This window comes from Diabrotica virgifera, chromosome 4 (genome assembly GCF_917563875.1).
Source record: "Diabrotica virgifera virgifera chromosome 4, PGI_DIABVI_V3a".
NCBI classification, from domain to species: domain Eukaryota; kingdom Metazoa; phylum Arthropoda; class Insecta; order Coleoptera; family Chrysomelidae; genus Diabrotica; species Diabrotica virgifera.
The window spans coordinates 217,284,209-217,298,275 of record NC_065446.1 but is presented as its reverse complement, the minus strand read 5'-3'; the positions used below and the strand labels follow the sequence as shown (position 1 = coordinate 217,298,275).

The 14,067-nt window shown below is 32.7% G+C and overlaps 2 protein-coding genes across 2 annotated transcripts in view; one reads left to right on the top strand and one right to left on the bottom strand.

Moving 5' to 3' along the window:
• The window catches only part of LOC126883295 (mannosyl-oligosaccharide alpha-1,2-mannosidase IA-like), a 662,535-nt gene that overhangs the window by 321,412 nt on the left and 327,056 nt on the right, over window positions 1-14,067 (bottom strand). The gene's annotated exons all lie outside the window — the stretch shown is intronic.
• LOC126883296 (catalase-like) overlaps window positions 13,849-14,067 on the top strand; it is a 125,776-nt gene continuing 125,557 nt past the window's right edge. Inside the window, exon 1 of the mRNA XM_050648658.1 lies at window positions 13,849-14,049. Within this exon, the coding sequence (XP_050504615.1) occupies window positions 13,966-14,049 (84 nt within the window). The 5' untranslated portion in view covers window positions 13,849-13,965. The remainder of the gene's footprint in view (window positions 14,050-14,067) is intronic.

Sequence of the window (14,067 nt, the reverse complement as noted above, 5' to 3'; positions counted from 1 at the left end):
AGTCTACCCTATATCCTATGGCCCTTTTATCTTGGGGATGGTTCCCACCCCTTCTCGGGGGTGGAAAATTTTTTTATCAAAATAATCACGGAAATGGCTAAAGAACCTAATTCTAAGCAAAAACTGTTGTATATATTTTTTTAAAAGTCAATACTTTTTGAGTTATTCGTGGTTGAAATTTGTCATTTTCATTGAAAAATAACACCTTTTCGCACGGTTTTTTGCGATTACCTTAAAAATGATGCATCTAACGAAAAAAACTATATAAAACAGTTTTGTCACTTATGAAAAATCAAAGAGTGTTTTTTCTTCATAATTCTTCTAGTTATAATACAAAAAGAGATATGGTAGGTGAAAAAAGATTTTTAATCAACTTAAACAGGTAATCAATTTAAAATAACAGAGAAATGCACTACTTTTGTAGTGCTTAAAAAGACCTTTAAAACGAGCACTGTTAAATATCGATTACATTCAAACTAAGCGAGATATGGTGCAGAAAGATTGATGACTAATATATTTTAACGAAAAGTGAGAAGTATATTTAGAGCCTGATCCACCATAATTTAAATGCATCGGTTTCCTTCTACAATACCTTTTATTGTTGTTTCTATGTTCAAAAAGTTGGACGGGTTTAAAATGAATGGTTTTTAAAAAAAGATTAAATTATAGAGAGCATTTTTAAATTTTCTTAAGAATCTTCCTTTTTCTCCATGTAACTCGAATATGATAAGAGATACGAAAAACGATATACAATAGAACCCCGATTACCGTGCTCCTCGGGACCGAAGAGTGGCACGGATAATTGAATAGCACGGATAATCTGAACATATGTATTTCTTATGTATAATACATATGTATGTATACACATACATATGTACTTACCATAAAAAATAACAAAAAAAAATAAATCTTTCATCATGAGTCTCTCTTTCGTCATATAGAGTTTCCGTCGAGTGATTTACGATGACGTTATTTTGATAAAATCTCAAAACGCAACTTGAGTAATAGAAAATCATAGCATGGATAATCCGCAGCACGGATAATCCGCACCCGGATAATCATGGTTCTAATTTGTGGTTTTTGCGAAACGTAGCCCTTCCTGTACGTTTTGCAAAAAATGTATTAAATAGCAAATGAAGAGGACTATATTTCCTACTATTTATTTTCGGACAGCATATTATGTCTAGCACCCATCGTTTAGCGGGGGGCAAAGTTGACAAGTTTTTAAAAAAGATGTTTTAAAAAATTATTTTTCCCAACTGAAGCGTCTAATGTCTTCTGATTGATAATTATGGCCGCTGGGTTTAATTAATTGAGTATTAGAGACAAGGCAGTGGACTGTAGTATGAAAAGTAAATATATGATATAAAATAATGCACATATGAAAGATGTGTGTTCGTATGTATGTTGTGTGAAGAAATGTATCTGGCTATATTCATAAATTGTATCAATGTTAGAGAAAATATCGCACCTACCTTTAAAATGGGTGTAATTGGCCGGTATTTCCAGGAGTGGATAGTATCTCCGTGATGGGACCGCCACCCGGGTGGTAAACTAGGCAAATGTGTCACGTTCGACGTAGAATTTCGTACTGAGTTTTTGTCGTTTTTTGCGGGGCCGAGGTGACAGCCCTTAGCTTGTGTCATAAATTATTGTTACAAGTTCTTTACAATACTTTATTTAAACTCCAATACAATATTACAATACGTTAACAACTTGAACAAACTGACAACTTTTTATACTCAAAATCTCAAATACAACTGAACTATCAAATGTCAAACACAATGTTTATATAGTTCTCTGACGTTCTAGACGTCACCAGACATTTCTGGGTTATTCCATGACATCCAGAACATTCTCGTACGTGACTACTTCTTCTTTCACGTCGAGGGACTCTTTCTATGTAGGAACAATCTACGGAACTGTCATAACACTGCTCCCTCCTTTATAGTTATTCGCCTCGAATAACTGGTCTATCAGGGTCAGGTTGAAGCCAACAGGGTGGATCAGTTCCATGATATGGGACTAATCTCTCAATGTGAACTACCTTGGGTTTACTTCTCGCTGAAAACTGGATGCGGTAGACTAGATCATTTATTTTCTTTAAGACGGTGTACGGGCCTTCCCAGTTTCGTTGAAGTTTCGGACAAAGTCCTTTCTTGCGTGTGGGATTGTATAGCCATACTGGGTCACCCCTTTCGAAAATTGTCCCAGTAGCTTGCACATCGAACCTGGACTTGGCTTTATCACTTTGAAGCTTCAAACTTTTACGAGCAAATTCGTGGACTTTTTCCAGTTTTTCTCTTAAGCTTTCTAGGTACGTCAGGGATGAAGGTTCTTCTTCACAGGTAGGCAATTTTCCGAAAATAAGATCTTGAGGAAGCTTCATTTCTCTTCCGGTGATCATCATTGATGGAGAATAACCGGTTGCTTCATGTTCAGAACTTCTGTAGGCTAACAGGAATAGAGGTATTAGGGTATCCCAATCTTTTTGATTATCAGCAACAAACATTGAGAGGTATTGACAAATAGTTCTATTATGTCTTTCGATCATTCCGTCTGATTGTGGGTGGAGAGGCGTAGTTCGAGTTTTCTTAATACCCAAGATTTTCATTAGTTCTTGCCATAATTCGGATTCAAAATTTCGTCCCTGATCAGAATGCAACTCTAAAGGAACTCCATGTCTTGATACGACGTGTGTTATGAATGCTTCCGCTACAGTCGTCGCTTCTTGATTAGGAAGAGGTGCAATTTCAGGCCATTTTGAAAAATAATCCATTGCAACCATTAAGTACTTGTTTCCTCTCTCTGTCAGCGGGAGTGGACCGAGAATATCTACTGCAAGTCGTTCAAAAGGCTCTCCGGAAAGATATTGTGCCATTTTACCACGACTTCTTGTTCTAGGGCCTTTTCTTCCGTTACATAAATCGCATTTCTTACACCATTCTTCTAAATCTCGGCGACAATTGATCCAATAAAATCTGTCTCGAACTCTGGCCAGTGTTCTTTTTACTCCAAAATGTCCTCCAGACAGGCTGCTATGAAGATCTTCCAACACACTTTTAATGTGTGATTTTGGCAGTACCACCTGTTGAACTATACGTACTCCATCGGAACTTTCCCACTTCCGATATAACAAACCATTCGAAAGATGCAAGGATTCCCATTGAGCCCAGTACGCCTTTATAGTTCGACTGTATTTAGATATTTCCTGCCAAAGAGGTCTTACTCCATTTTTAAGCCAATCTCGTATAACTCTTAAGTCGTTATCTTTCTTTTGACTCTTCTTAATGTTTTCCAGAGAAATCTGGTCATTATCTTCTTGCTGTTCAACTGTGGTCATCCGCAGAATAACTTCTTCGGTTACTTCCTCTTTTTGTGCTAGCTGACGTTGGCTTTGAACTTGTAATTCATTTAATACATTTTGGTATTCTTGCAATTGTTTATTTAACACATTCTTCTCTTTCATCAGTTTTTGACATTCGTTTTCCAGATTGGACTGTGTAGTTTTTGCATTATTTTGAATTACCTTACACTCTTCTTGCAATATTGTCACCTGTTCTCTTAATCTTTCTATTTTATTTTTACTAATCGCTAGTTGTTCCTTCAAATGGCTAACTTCAAATTCCAGTGTATTTTCTTCCTTTCTATGGTCAGTTGTAGGAAATCTGTTTCTTAGTGACCATCTACCATCATTTCTAGTGAGACTTTGCGACAGGCTTCTGGATGTCGAACTAGGCGACCTTCTGATCTCATTCTTGTATTCTTCTTTTCGTGCTTGGGATCGGCTTCTGCAATTGGATTTTAGATGTCCCATTCTTCCGCAGTTAAAACATCTTCTGTTTTCATTTCGAGGTTTTTGTTGGATATTTTGTAGTAAGCTTAATATCTGGGATAAAACTAGTTGTTCATTATCTGTGGTAGTGACTTGCTTATTTTCTGTAAATCTTATTTCTTTTAATTGTGGAAGAGATCTAGAAATATTTTTCGCCGCTTCGTACTCCTGAGCTGAGATTAGTGCTTTATCTAGCGTTTTGTGGTGTTGTAATCGGAGAGCCTGTTGCATTTCGATATCATGTAGTCCGTCTATGAATGCCTGTATACCGATTTGTTCAAGAAAATCTTTAGGTGCCTGAGGGTATGCCAAATGTAGTAATCTTTTAATATCAGCTTCAAATTCTTGTAGGCTCTCGTTATGTTTTTGATACCGAACTTTAAGCTGACTTTGAAAAACCTGCTTCAGATGTTGTTGGCCATATTTTGTTTCTAAAGCTTGAACAAGTGAGTCATAACTAGGTGAATCCTGAGGAAGAAATTGAAGGACGGTTGCTGCCTGACCTCGAAGCGACACCACCAAGGAAGCTGCCATTTCTCTTTCAGTCCAGCCATTTGCTTTAGCTGCAGCTTCAAATTGGAAACGATACGTTTCCCATGCTGTTTGGCCATCGAAGGTGGGTGGTTTCAAAATTTTGCTATTTCTGATTGTGCCTGATTCAAGAAGATTTAGGGGATGTAAAGATGAAGGGGCTGTTTCAGATTCGACATTCGTTACTGAAACAATACGAGATAAAGAAGCTTGGGTATTAATTTTTCGTTCTAACATAACTATTTGTCTTTCTAAACTAGATTTTAAATTATCTTGTTGTTGCTTTAAATCATTTTGTTGCTGTTCTAGTTTATTATCTAAATAGCTTTGTTTTTCTTCTAATGTGTCTATTCTACTATTAATTTGACTTACCTCTAATGTAAAACTTTCTTGAATTTGTGACAAACTATTTATTATTTCTACCTCTACTTGTCTACGCCTCTCCTCCTCTTCTTGCCTACGTTTCTCTTCATTTTCTTTCTCTGCTTGCCTACGTTTCTCTTCATTTTCTTTCTCTTCTTGCCTACGTTTCTCTTTTAACTCTTCCATTTTTAAAAACCATTCTGGTGGTCCGGATGTATCCATTTCTTTCTCGAATTTAGTAGATCTTGTATTGACCATATACAAATTACTTAATGTCTTCTTATCCCACCGCTGTCACCAATGTTACAAGTTCTTTACAATACTTTATTTAAACTCCAATACAATATTACAATACGTTAACAACTTGAACAAACTGACAACTTTTTATACTCAAAATCTCAAATACAACTGAACTATCAAATGTCAAACACAATGTTTATATAGTTCTCTGACGTTCTAGACGTCACCAGACCTTTCTGGGTTATTCCATGACATCCAGAACATTCTCGTACGTGACTACTTCTTCTTTCACGTCGAGGGACTCTTTCTATGTAGGAACAATCTACGGAACTGTCATAACATTATTGACGCATGTGGTGCTTTGAAAGGCATTAGTGTCAAAGATGCCTTTGTGTTAAAAGTAGAAGTGCGTTTTCTCTGAATATCTACTCAAAATATGATATAGCCAGTCATTTTACAGGGCGGTGTTGGAAAATACAAAATATAGGGTGAATATCAAATAAGATTATAGGTTTTAAAAGAAATTAATCGTATTACATAATTAACTAGTCATAGAGCAAATATAAAACACTAATATTGAAACGCATGGCATACTTTCCCAAACACCAACTGTAATGGAAATCAAGAAGAAACCCTGCGGCAATTAATAACAAATAAGTGGCTGATTTTTTGGTATAGGTTTCGTTTAAGGGCAAATGCCCATTTTTTAATTACAGGGTGTTACATTTAAAAAAAAACTCCTTTTTATACCATCTAAACCGCTTATGCTAAAGTAAAAAAAATTTCAGCGATTATCCATGTACTGGTGATATTTACAAATTTGTATAATGCACCCCCAGTTTTTCCCGGAACCACCCAAAAAAAAGGAGAATTAATAAAGAAAGTGATTTTCTTGCCTTCACACACCATGCCCTATTAACGACGTTCTACACTTTCGGCAAAGAATTAAGGATTTGCATGAAATTTTAGTATGTTATAGTTTACTTCAAAAAACTAAGACTTGATTTTTTTAAAATTGTTTTACCGTGCCGTTTAATTACTATTAAGGGTCAAAGTTAAGTTTTAACATGGGCTCTTATGGGAATTCTTAAAAAGTTAATAACTTTTGACCAAAATTTACGATTTTTAATTATTTATGCTTAAATTAAAGGTTTTTTTGTAAGGAATAACATATTAAAAAATGAGGATTGCTTACCGTACCGTTTATTTTTAATTTATTTATTATAGTTAATTCCGTAATTTATTCCGTAATTTCCGTAATTTATTATAATTTATTTTTATAAAGTATTCAATACTGAAACATATGATTTGAGTATTCTGCTATAAATGCATTGTTACCAACTTTCGCTTGCATATAAGTTTTCCCCCCTTTCCTCTGAGAGGCATACCCCGCAACGAAGGTGTAGAACGTCGCGCGTCGTTAAAATGCTTCATATATAATTTTGTGCACGTTCTTATTACCCATGTATACACACCAAAAGCGATTTCTTGATGCAACCCCTGTAGCAAAAAAAAATAAATAAAATGGGGGGTTAAAAACAATTTTTTTTTGCTTTTTGACCCATATGGGCATATATGCTCCGTCAATAGGGTTTTTCATAAATATATATGGTTATTGCAAGATCCCTGAGGAAACTACCCCTATCCTTGAAAACAAACTGCAGAAACTACCCCTATCCCTTGGCGAGCATATTTTTATATATAAATACAAATACATAAATGAAAATTAAAAAAAAAAACAAAATAAATAGAAAAAATCTTCTTTAGCGCATGCGTAAAAAAGTGCCCCGTAGCCGATTTTAATTTACTGATTTTGATTTTGACGTATTTTTGATCTACAAGGGATACTGCAAGCACAAAAGCAAAAAAATAGGGTGTTCGATCAACTTTTATTTAGATTTTCTCTTGAACACCGTGTACTACGAAGGAACGAAAAATGAGCTACTTTGGTTACACACTAAGAATAGCCCAGTGGGGATAGTATTTGACCTTGCATTACGAGCTGCAGCAAATTTTATTTTTCTAACCTTTAGGGAGGGTCAATATTAGTATAAATTTAAAATCTCGACTGAATTCCACCGTTGCGTTAGCCGCCATCTTCATTTTAAAATAGAACCGTTTTTGCTTAATATCTCCGCCATTTTCAATTTTTCGACAAAAAATGTAGAAACTGAAATTGTTGAAAATGCGATTTTCTATAATTTTATTTATTATAATTTTTGGAAACTGAAATTGTTGCAATTACGATTTACTACAATTTTTCGAAAGAACCAGTGGCTGGTCTACAAGGGAGGTAGGGTGGTAAAAATTCCCCCCAACAGGGTCCTAAATTAAAAAAAACATTGTTGAAATATTAAAATATATTAGCTAACATGAAACTTAAAATATCGACAGAAAAATTCAACCAATAAAACCCGCTAGTTAATAAAATTAAGTGAATTTAATGCATATTAGTTATTATTTATGTCTTTTATATATTTAGTTTGGTTGATGTTTCATTGGAAGTTTCAAAAATTGTATAAAATATAATTCTTTTTATTTTTGTTTATATACAGGGTTTCCCGAAAAGATTGGTCATAAATTATACCACAGATTCTGGGGTCAAAAATAGGTTGATTGAACCTCACTTACCTATATACAATAGTGCACACAAAAAAGTTACAGCCCTTTGAAGTTACAAAATTTAAATCGATTTTTTTTTCATATAGCGAAAACTATTAGAGATTTTTTATTGAAAATGGACATGTAGCAGTCTTATGGCAGCAAAATCTTAAAAAAAATTAAAATGAAATTTGTGCACCCCATAAAAAATTTATGGGGGTTTTGTTCCCTTAAACCCCCCAAACTTTTGTGTACGTTCCAAATAAATTATTATTGTGGTACCATTAGTTAAACACAATGTTTTTAAAACTTTTTGCCTCTTCGTACTTTTTCGATAAGCCAGTGTTTATCGAGATATTTTGAATATTTTTCGAATCCACCACATATTTGTATATGGTTAAGTACGATTATAGACACCTGTTAAATCTGAAAATGTATTTATAATTTACATTTTTAGGTGTATTTTGAAAAAGAAGCCACATCTCGATAAAAGGTGACTTATCAAAAAAAGACTTAGAGGCAAAAAAGTTTTAAAAACACTATGTTTAACTAATGGTACCACAATAATAGTTTAATCTGAACGTACACAAACATTTGGGGGTTTAAAGGAACAAAACCCCCATAAAATTTTTATGTAAGTAAATATATTAAAAAAGAAGCCGCAGGTAGATAAACACTGGCTTATCGAAAAAGTAAGAAGAGGCAAAAAGTTTTAAAAACATTGTATTTAACTAATGGTGCCACAATAATAATTTAATTGGAACGTACACAAAAGTTTGGGGGGTTTAAGGGAACAAAACCCCCATCAATTTTTTATGGGGTGCACAAATTTCATTTTAATTTTTTTTTAAGATTTTGCTGCCATAAGACTGCTACATGTCCATTTTCAATAAAAAATCTCTAATAGTTTTCGATATATGAAAAAAAATCGATTTTAATTTTGTAACTTCAAAGGGCTGTAACTTTTTTTGTGTGCATTATTGTATATAGGTAAGTTAGGTTCAATCGAACTATTTTTGACCCCAGAATGTGTGGTATAATTTATGACCAATCTTTTCGGGACACCCTGTATAATTATGTCGTAAAGTTAATAATAAATGAGACAATTCAATACATATGCTTCCCCTCCGCTTCCACTATTTATCCCCTTAACTCGGAGAATATTGATCGCATAAAAAAAATTGTGCAAAAGAAATTGTAGGAAATTGCATTTCCAACAATTTTCTTTCCCACCATTTTTGTCGAAAAGTTGAAAATGGCGGAGATATTAAGCAACAACAGTTCTCATTTAAAATCAATATGGCGGCTAATGCAACCGCGGAATTCAGTCGAGATTTTAAATTTACACTACTATTGATCTCTCGTAAAGGATAGTATTATAAAATTTGGGGCAGCTCGGAAACAAGATTCAATTCAATAATTATGCTCCCCCCGCCACTTTTTACTATTTTCCCATGTAACTCGGAAAATATCAACCGCATGAAAAAATTCAAAAAAGAAATTGTAGGAAATTATATTTTAAACAATTTTAGTTGAAAATAGCGTAGATATTGAACAAAAACAATTGCTATAAAATCAATCAGGTCTTACGCTCGCGCCATTACCGCATACGTACTACCTTAAATATTAATTTTAGCAAAAAAAAATGGAAGAGATCAAAATTGTGTAGAATTTAATTCTCTCTATTTTTGTATAGGAACATTTTCGTCGTAAAACTAATAATAAACGAAATAATTCAATAACTATGCCCTAACTGTCAATATTTTCCGCCATAAATCGGAAAATATCGACAGCACGAAAAAATTGTAATAATAGAAATTATATAAAATCACATTTTTATCAATTTTGGTTCGTATACTATTTGTCGAAAAGTTGAAAATGGCGTAAATATTGAGCAAAAACGGTTCTAGTTTAAAATCAAGATGGCGGCTGACGCAACGGCGGAATTCAGTCGAGATTTTAAATTTACACTACTATTGACCCTCCCTAAAGATTAGAAAAATAAAATTTGGGGCAGCTCCTAATGCAAGGTTAGGCCTGTTATTCGTCTAACCCGACTGGACTAGAAATGAAAAATATAAGTTAAACCAATTAGTTATACAAGGGAAAGGGGAAGGAAAAGGAGGACCGGAGAGATGACGTAGGTCCTTGTTGAAAAATTTAAAGCAGTGGAGTGGAAAAACAACAATAGACCTCTTCAAAACCGCTGCAGACAGAGTAAAATGGGCCATGATGATCGCCAATGTTCTTAAAGGATGAGTCATATGAAAAAGAATACTTTTGGCTGGTAATTCTTAGTAAAACCTGATGTTAAACATACAGTCAGAAAAATGAAAGATTACCCATGAACAATCACATCAATCACTTATTTTGTATTTGCTCTCTTTTTCTACAAATAACAAACGGTACATTTAAAGAAACTCTTTGAAATTTTGACCACGATAGGCATAAGCGAAGCATATGTGCGAGCAATTCAAAATAATGTATCAAAATCCGAAAAGTTGTATTAAACAGGGAAAATCTATGTCGAAACTATTCCCTGTTACAAAAGGTTTAAGGCAAGGGTGCTGCTTATCGCCAACACTATTTAAAATATACATCCAGAAAGCTCTGGAGCAATGGAGGAAAACAGTTGCTGGGATGGGAATAATGATTGAAGAAAACTGCTTAACAACTTTGTTTTTTGCTGATGACCAAGTAATTCTTGCCAACGATGAACATGATATGGATTATATGCTAAGAAAGTTACAGATCGAATATGAAAAATGGGGCCTATGTATGAACATGGAGAAAACGGAATATTTGAGAATAGGAGAGGAAACCGAAGATCCGGAATTAGAGTTAAGAAATATAAGGGAATGTAAGGAATATATGTAGATATTTAGGAAGCATAATATCAGAAGACGGAACTACAAAAAGAGACATACAGCATAGGATATAGCAAGGAAGGAAAGCAACTCGTATTTTAAATGGTCTACTATGGTCTAACAAGGTGAAGCTGAACACAAAGTTAACAATCTACAGAACAATTGTGGAACCTATTATAACTTATGGAGCAGAGTGTTGGCAACTCACAGGAAAGGAAAGAAAAAATATAGAAGTAGCGGAAATGGATTACTTACGTAGAGCATGCAGAGTATCTAGATTAGAACATGTATCAAATGAGGAAATAAGACGACGGACAAAGAGTTTATATTCCACGGTTGACGATATAGAAACAAAGAAATTGCTATGGTATGGTCATGTTATGAGGATGTCAGAGGAAAGATGGCCAAAAAGAGCATTAAATTACACACCCATATAGAAGAAGAAGAGGAAGGCCTACAGAAACATGGAAGAAAGGCATAGAACAGTCTATGGCAGATAGAGCTATTGACGAAAACGAATGGGTGGATAGAAAACGATGGCGAGCGAAATGTGGGATGCGGAGGAGACCCTAGGAACCCCACTACTTATACAGGGTGAGTCATGAGGAACTGTACATACTCCTACCTCGTATAGAGGCCCCTATGGGGAATAACAAATGATCATTAAAAAGTGTCTGCTCCCATTGTTTAATAATATACAGGGCGAGTTTCGCATTTTGACAGAAATTTGTATTCGTCATAATTTTTGAACGGTCAGATCGATGTGTCTCTTATTTTGGTCAATCGTTACACTATTACCACCTAATCAACTGATTTATTCAAACTAGAAAAAAATCAGGTCCGGCTTTAAAAAAATTAGTTCGTTTGGGTCTTAGAAAAAATTTCACCCTGTATAAGCTTTTTGAAAACTTTAATATGAATTTTACAAATTAGACAAATAGGCAATTAAAATAACATATTTATTTTTTTCCGCACACGATTGCTTAATTTTTTATAAAAAAATTAAATTTGATTATGAATTAAAAGTTTGGTAAAGTGAACCATAGATTTAAAAAAATTAACTTTTATTACGAAAATTAATTTTTTTTGAACAAATATTTAATTTATGTTACCACCAATCAACTGATTTATTCAAACAAGAAAAAAATCAGGGCCGGATTTAAAAAATAAGTTCGTTTTGGTCTTAGAAAAAATTTCACCCTGTATAAGCTTTTTGAAAACTCTAATATGATTTTTACAAATTAGAGAAATAGGCAATTAAAATGGCATATTTATTTTTTTCTCCACACGATTACTTAATTTTTTATAAAAAAAATCAAATTTGACTATGAATAATTAAAAGTTTGGTAAAGTGAACCATAGATTAAAAAAAAATAACTTTTATTACAAAAACGAATTTTTTTTGAACAAATATTTAATTTATGTTACCACCAATCAACTGATTTATTCAAACAAGAAAAAAATCAGGCCCGGATTTAAAAAATAAGTTCGTTTTGGTCTTAGAAAAAATTTCACCCTGTATACGCTTTTTGAAAACTCTAATATGATTTTTACAAATTAGACAAATAGGCAATTAAAATGGCATATTTACTTTTCCCCACACGATTACTTAATTTTTTATAAAAAAAATCAAATTTGACTATGAATAATTAAAAGTTTGGTAAAGTGAACCATAGATTTAAAAAAAAATAACTTTTATTACAAAAATGAATTTTTTTTAACAAATATTTAATTTATGTTATCACCCAATCAACTGATTTATTCAAACTAGAAAAAAATCAGGCCCGGATTTAAAAAATTAGTTTGTTTGGGTCTTAGAAAAAATTTCACCTTGTATACGTTTTTTGAAAACTCTAATATGAATTTTACAAATAAGACAAATAGGCAATTAAAATGGCATATTTATTTTTTCCCCACACGATTACTTATTTTTTTATTAAAAAATCAAATTTGACTATGCATAAAAAGTTTGGCAAAGTTTTTGCATAGATTTAAAAAAATTAACTTTTTTTTACAAAAATTAATTTACAAAAACAACGTTTTTCTTAAAATTAAAAGTTTTACCATTTTTTTTTTCTATAACACGTCTAGATCTAAAACTTCCCATAACACTTCTTTTGGACTCTATAGTTTAACATAGACGTAATCAAATTGATAAATTTTAAATTTTTCCACCTAATTTTTGCGATTTACAAGTTTGCAACTTTTACAAGAAGCAGACTGAAAGTCTACAACAATTTTCATAGTCTTGATAATGGTAAGAGGTATGTGCTGTAAAAATTTCAGAAAAAAAATATTAAAATGGAACAGAGTTGTAGCGAGTTAAACCGTGAGTTCATTTTTTTTTCATTTTTAGAAAATTCCGATTTTGACAAATTTGATTTTTTAATAAAAAATTAAGTGATCGTGTGGGGAAAAAAATAAATATGCCATTTTAATTGCCTATTTGTCTTATTTGTAAAATTCATATTAGAGTTTTCAAAAAGCGTATACAGGGTGAGATTTTTTCTAAGACCAAAACGAACTAATTTTTTAAATCCGGACCTGATTTTTCTCTAGTTTGAATAAATCAGTTGATTGGATGGTAACATAAATTACTTATTTGTTTAAAAAAAATTAATTTTTGTAATAAAAGATATTTTTTTTAAATCTATGGTTCACTTTACCAAACTTTTAATTCATAGTGAAATTTGATTTTTTTATAAAAAATTAAGTAATCGTGTGCGGAAAAAAATAAATATGCCATTTTAATTGCCTATTTGTCTAATTTGTAAAATTCATATTAGAGTTTTCAAAAAGCGTATACAGGGTGAAATTTTTTCTAAGACCCAAACGAACTAATTTTTTTAAAGCTGGACCTGATTTTTTTCTAGTTTGAATAAATTAGTTGATTAGGTGGTAATAGTGTAACGATTGGCCAAAATAAGAGACACATCGATCTGACCGTTCAAAAATTATGACGAATACAAATTTCTGTCAAAATGCGAAACTCGCCCTGTATATTATTAAACAATGGGAGCAGACACTTTTTAATGGTCATTTGTTATTCCCCATAGGAGCCTCTATACGAGGTAGGAGTATGTACAGTTCCTCATGACTCACCCTGTATATATTATACAAACGTTTGTAATTTATAGAAAAAGACAGCAAATACAAAATAAGTGGTTTATGTGATCGTTCATGGGTAATCTTTCATTTTTCCGACTGTATTTTACTATGATACCGTATCACCAACTCTAATAAAAACTATACTGGTATTAAAAACAATCTATTGATATCTAGGTAAAGTGAAAGCCGCTCATCGTCCTTCAAATTTTGTGGTCTTTAGGCCCCTTATGCATTCCAACGATAACAATTGCTAGAAAACAAAAACATGATTCACACATAAAGTTTAAACTATCGTGTTTTCGATACTATTTGTACAATCTACTTCTCCCGTGCCTATAAATACTGTTCCAAACACTTCAATAACATTTATTGTCATACTTTGAACAATAAAAGTTATATTTTGTGAAACATTTAAAGAAAATGGCTTCGTATTCTGATAAAACTACATCAACTAATCGAGATGCTGCGGCCGAACAACTGACCGAATGGCATAAAAACAACAAGGTAATAAGTAATAACTAA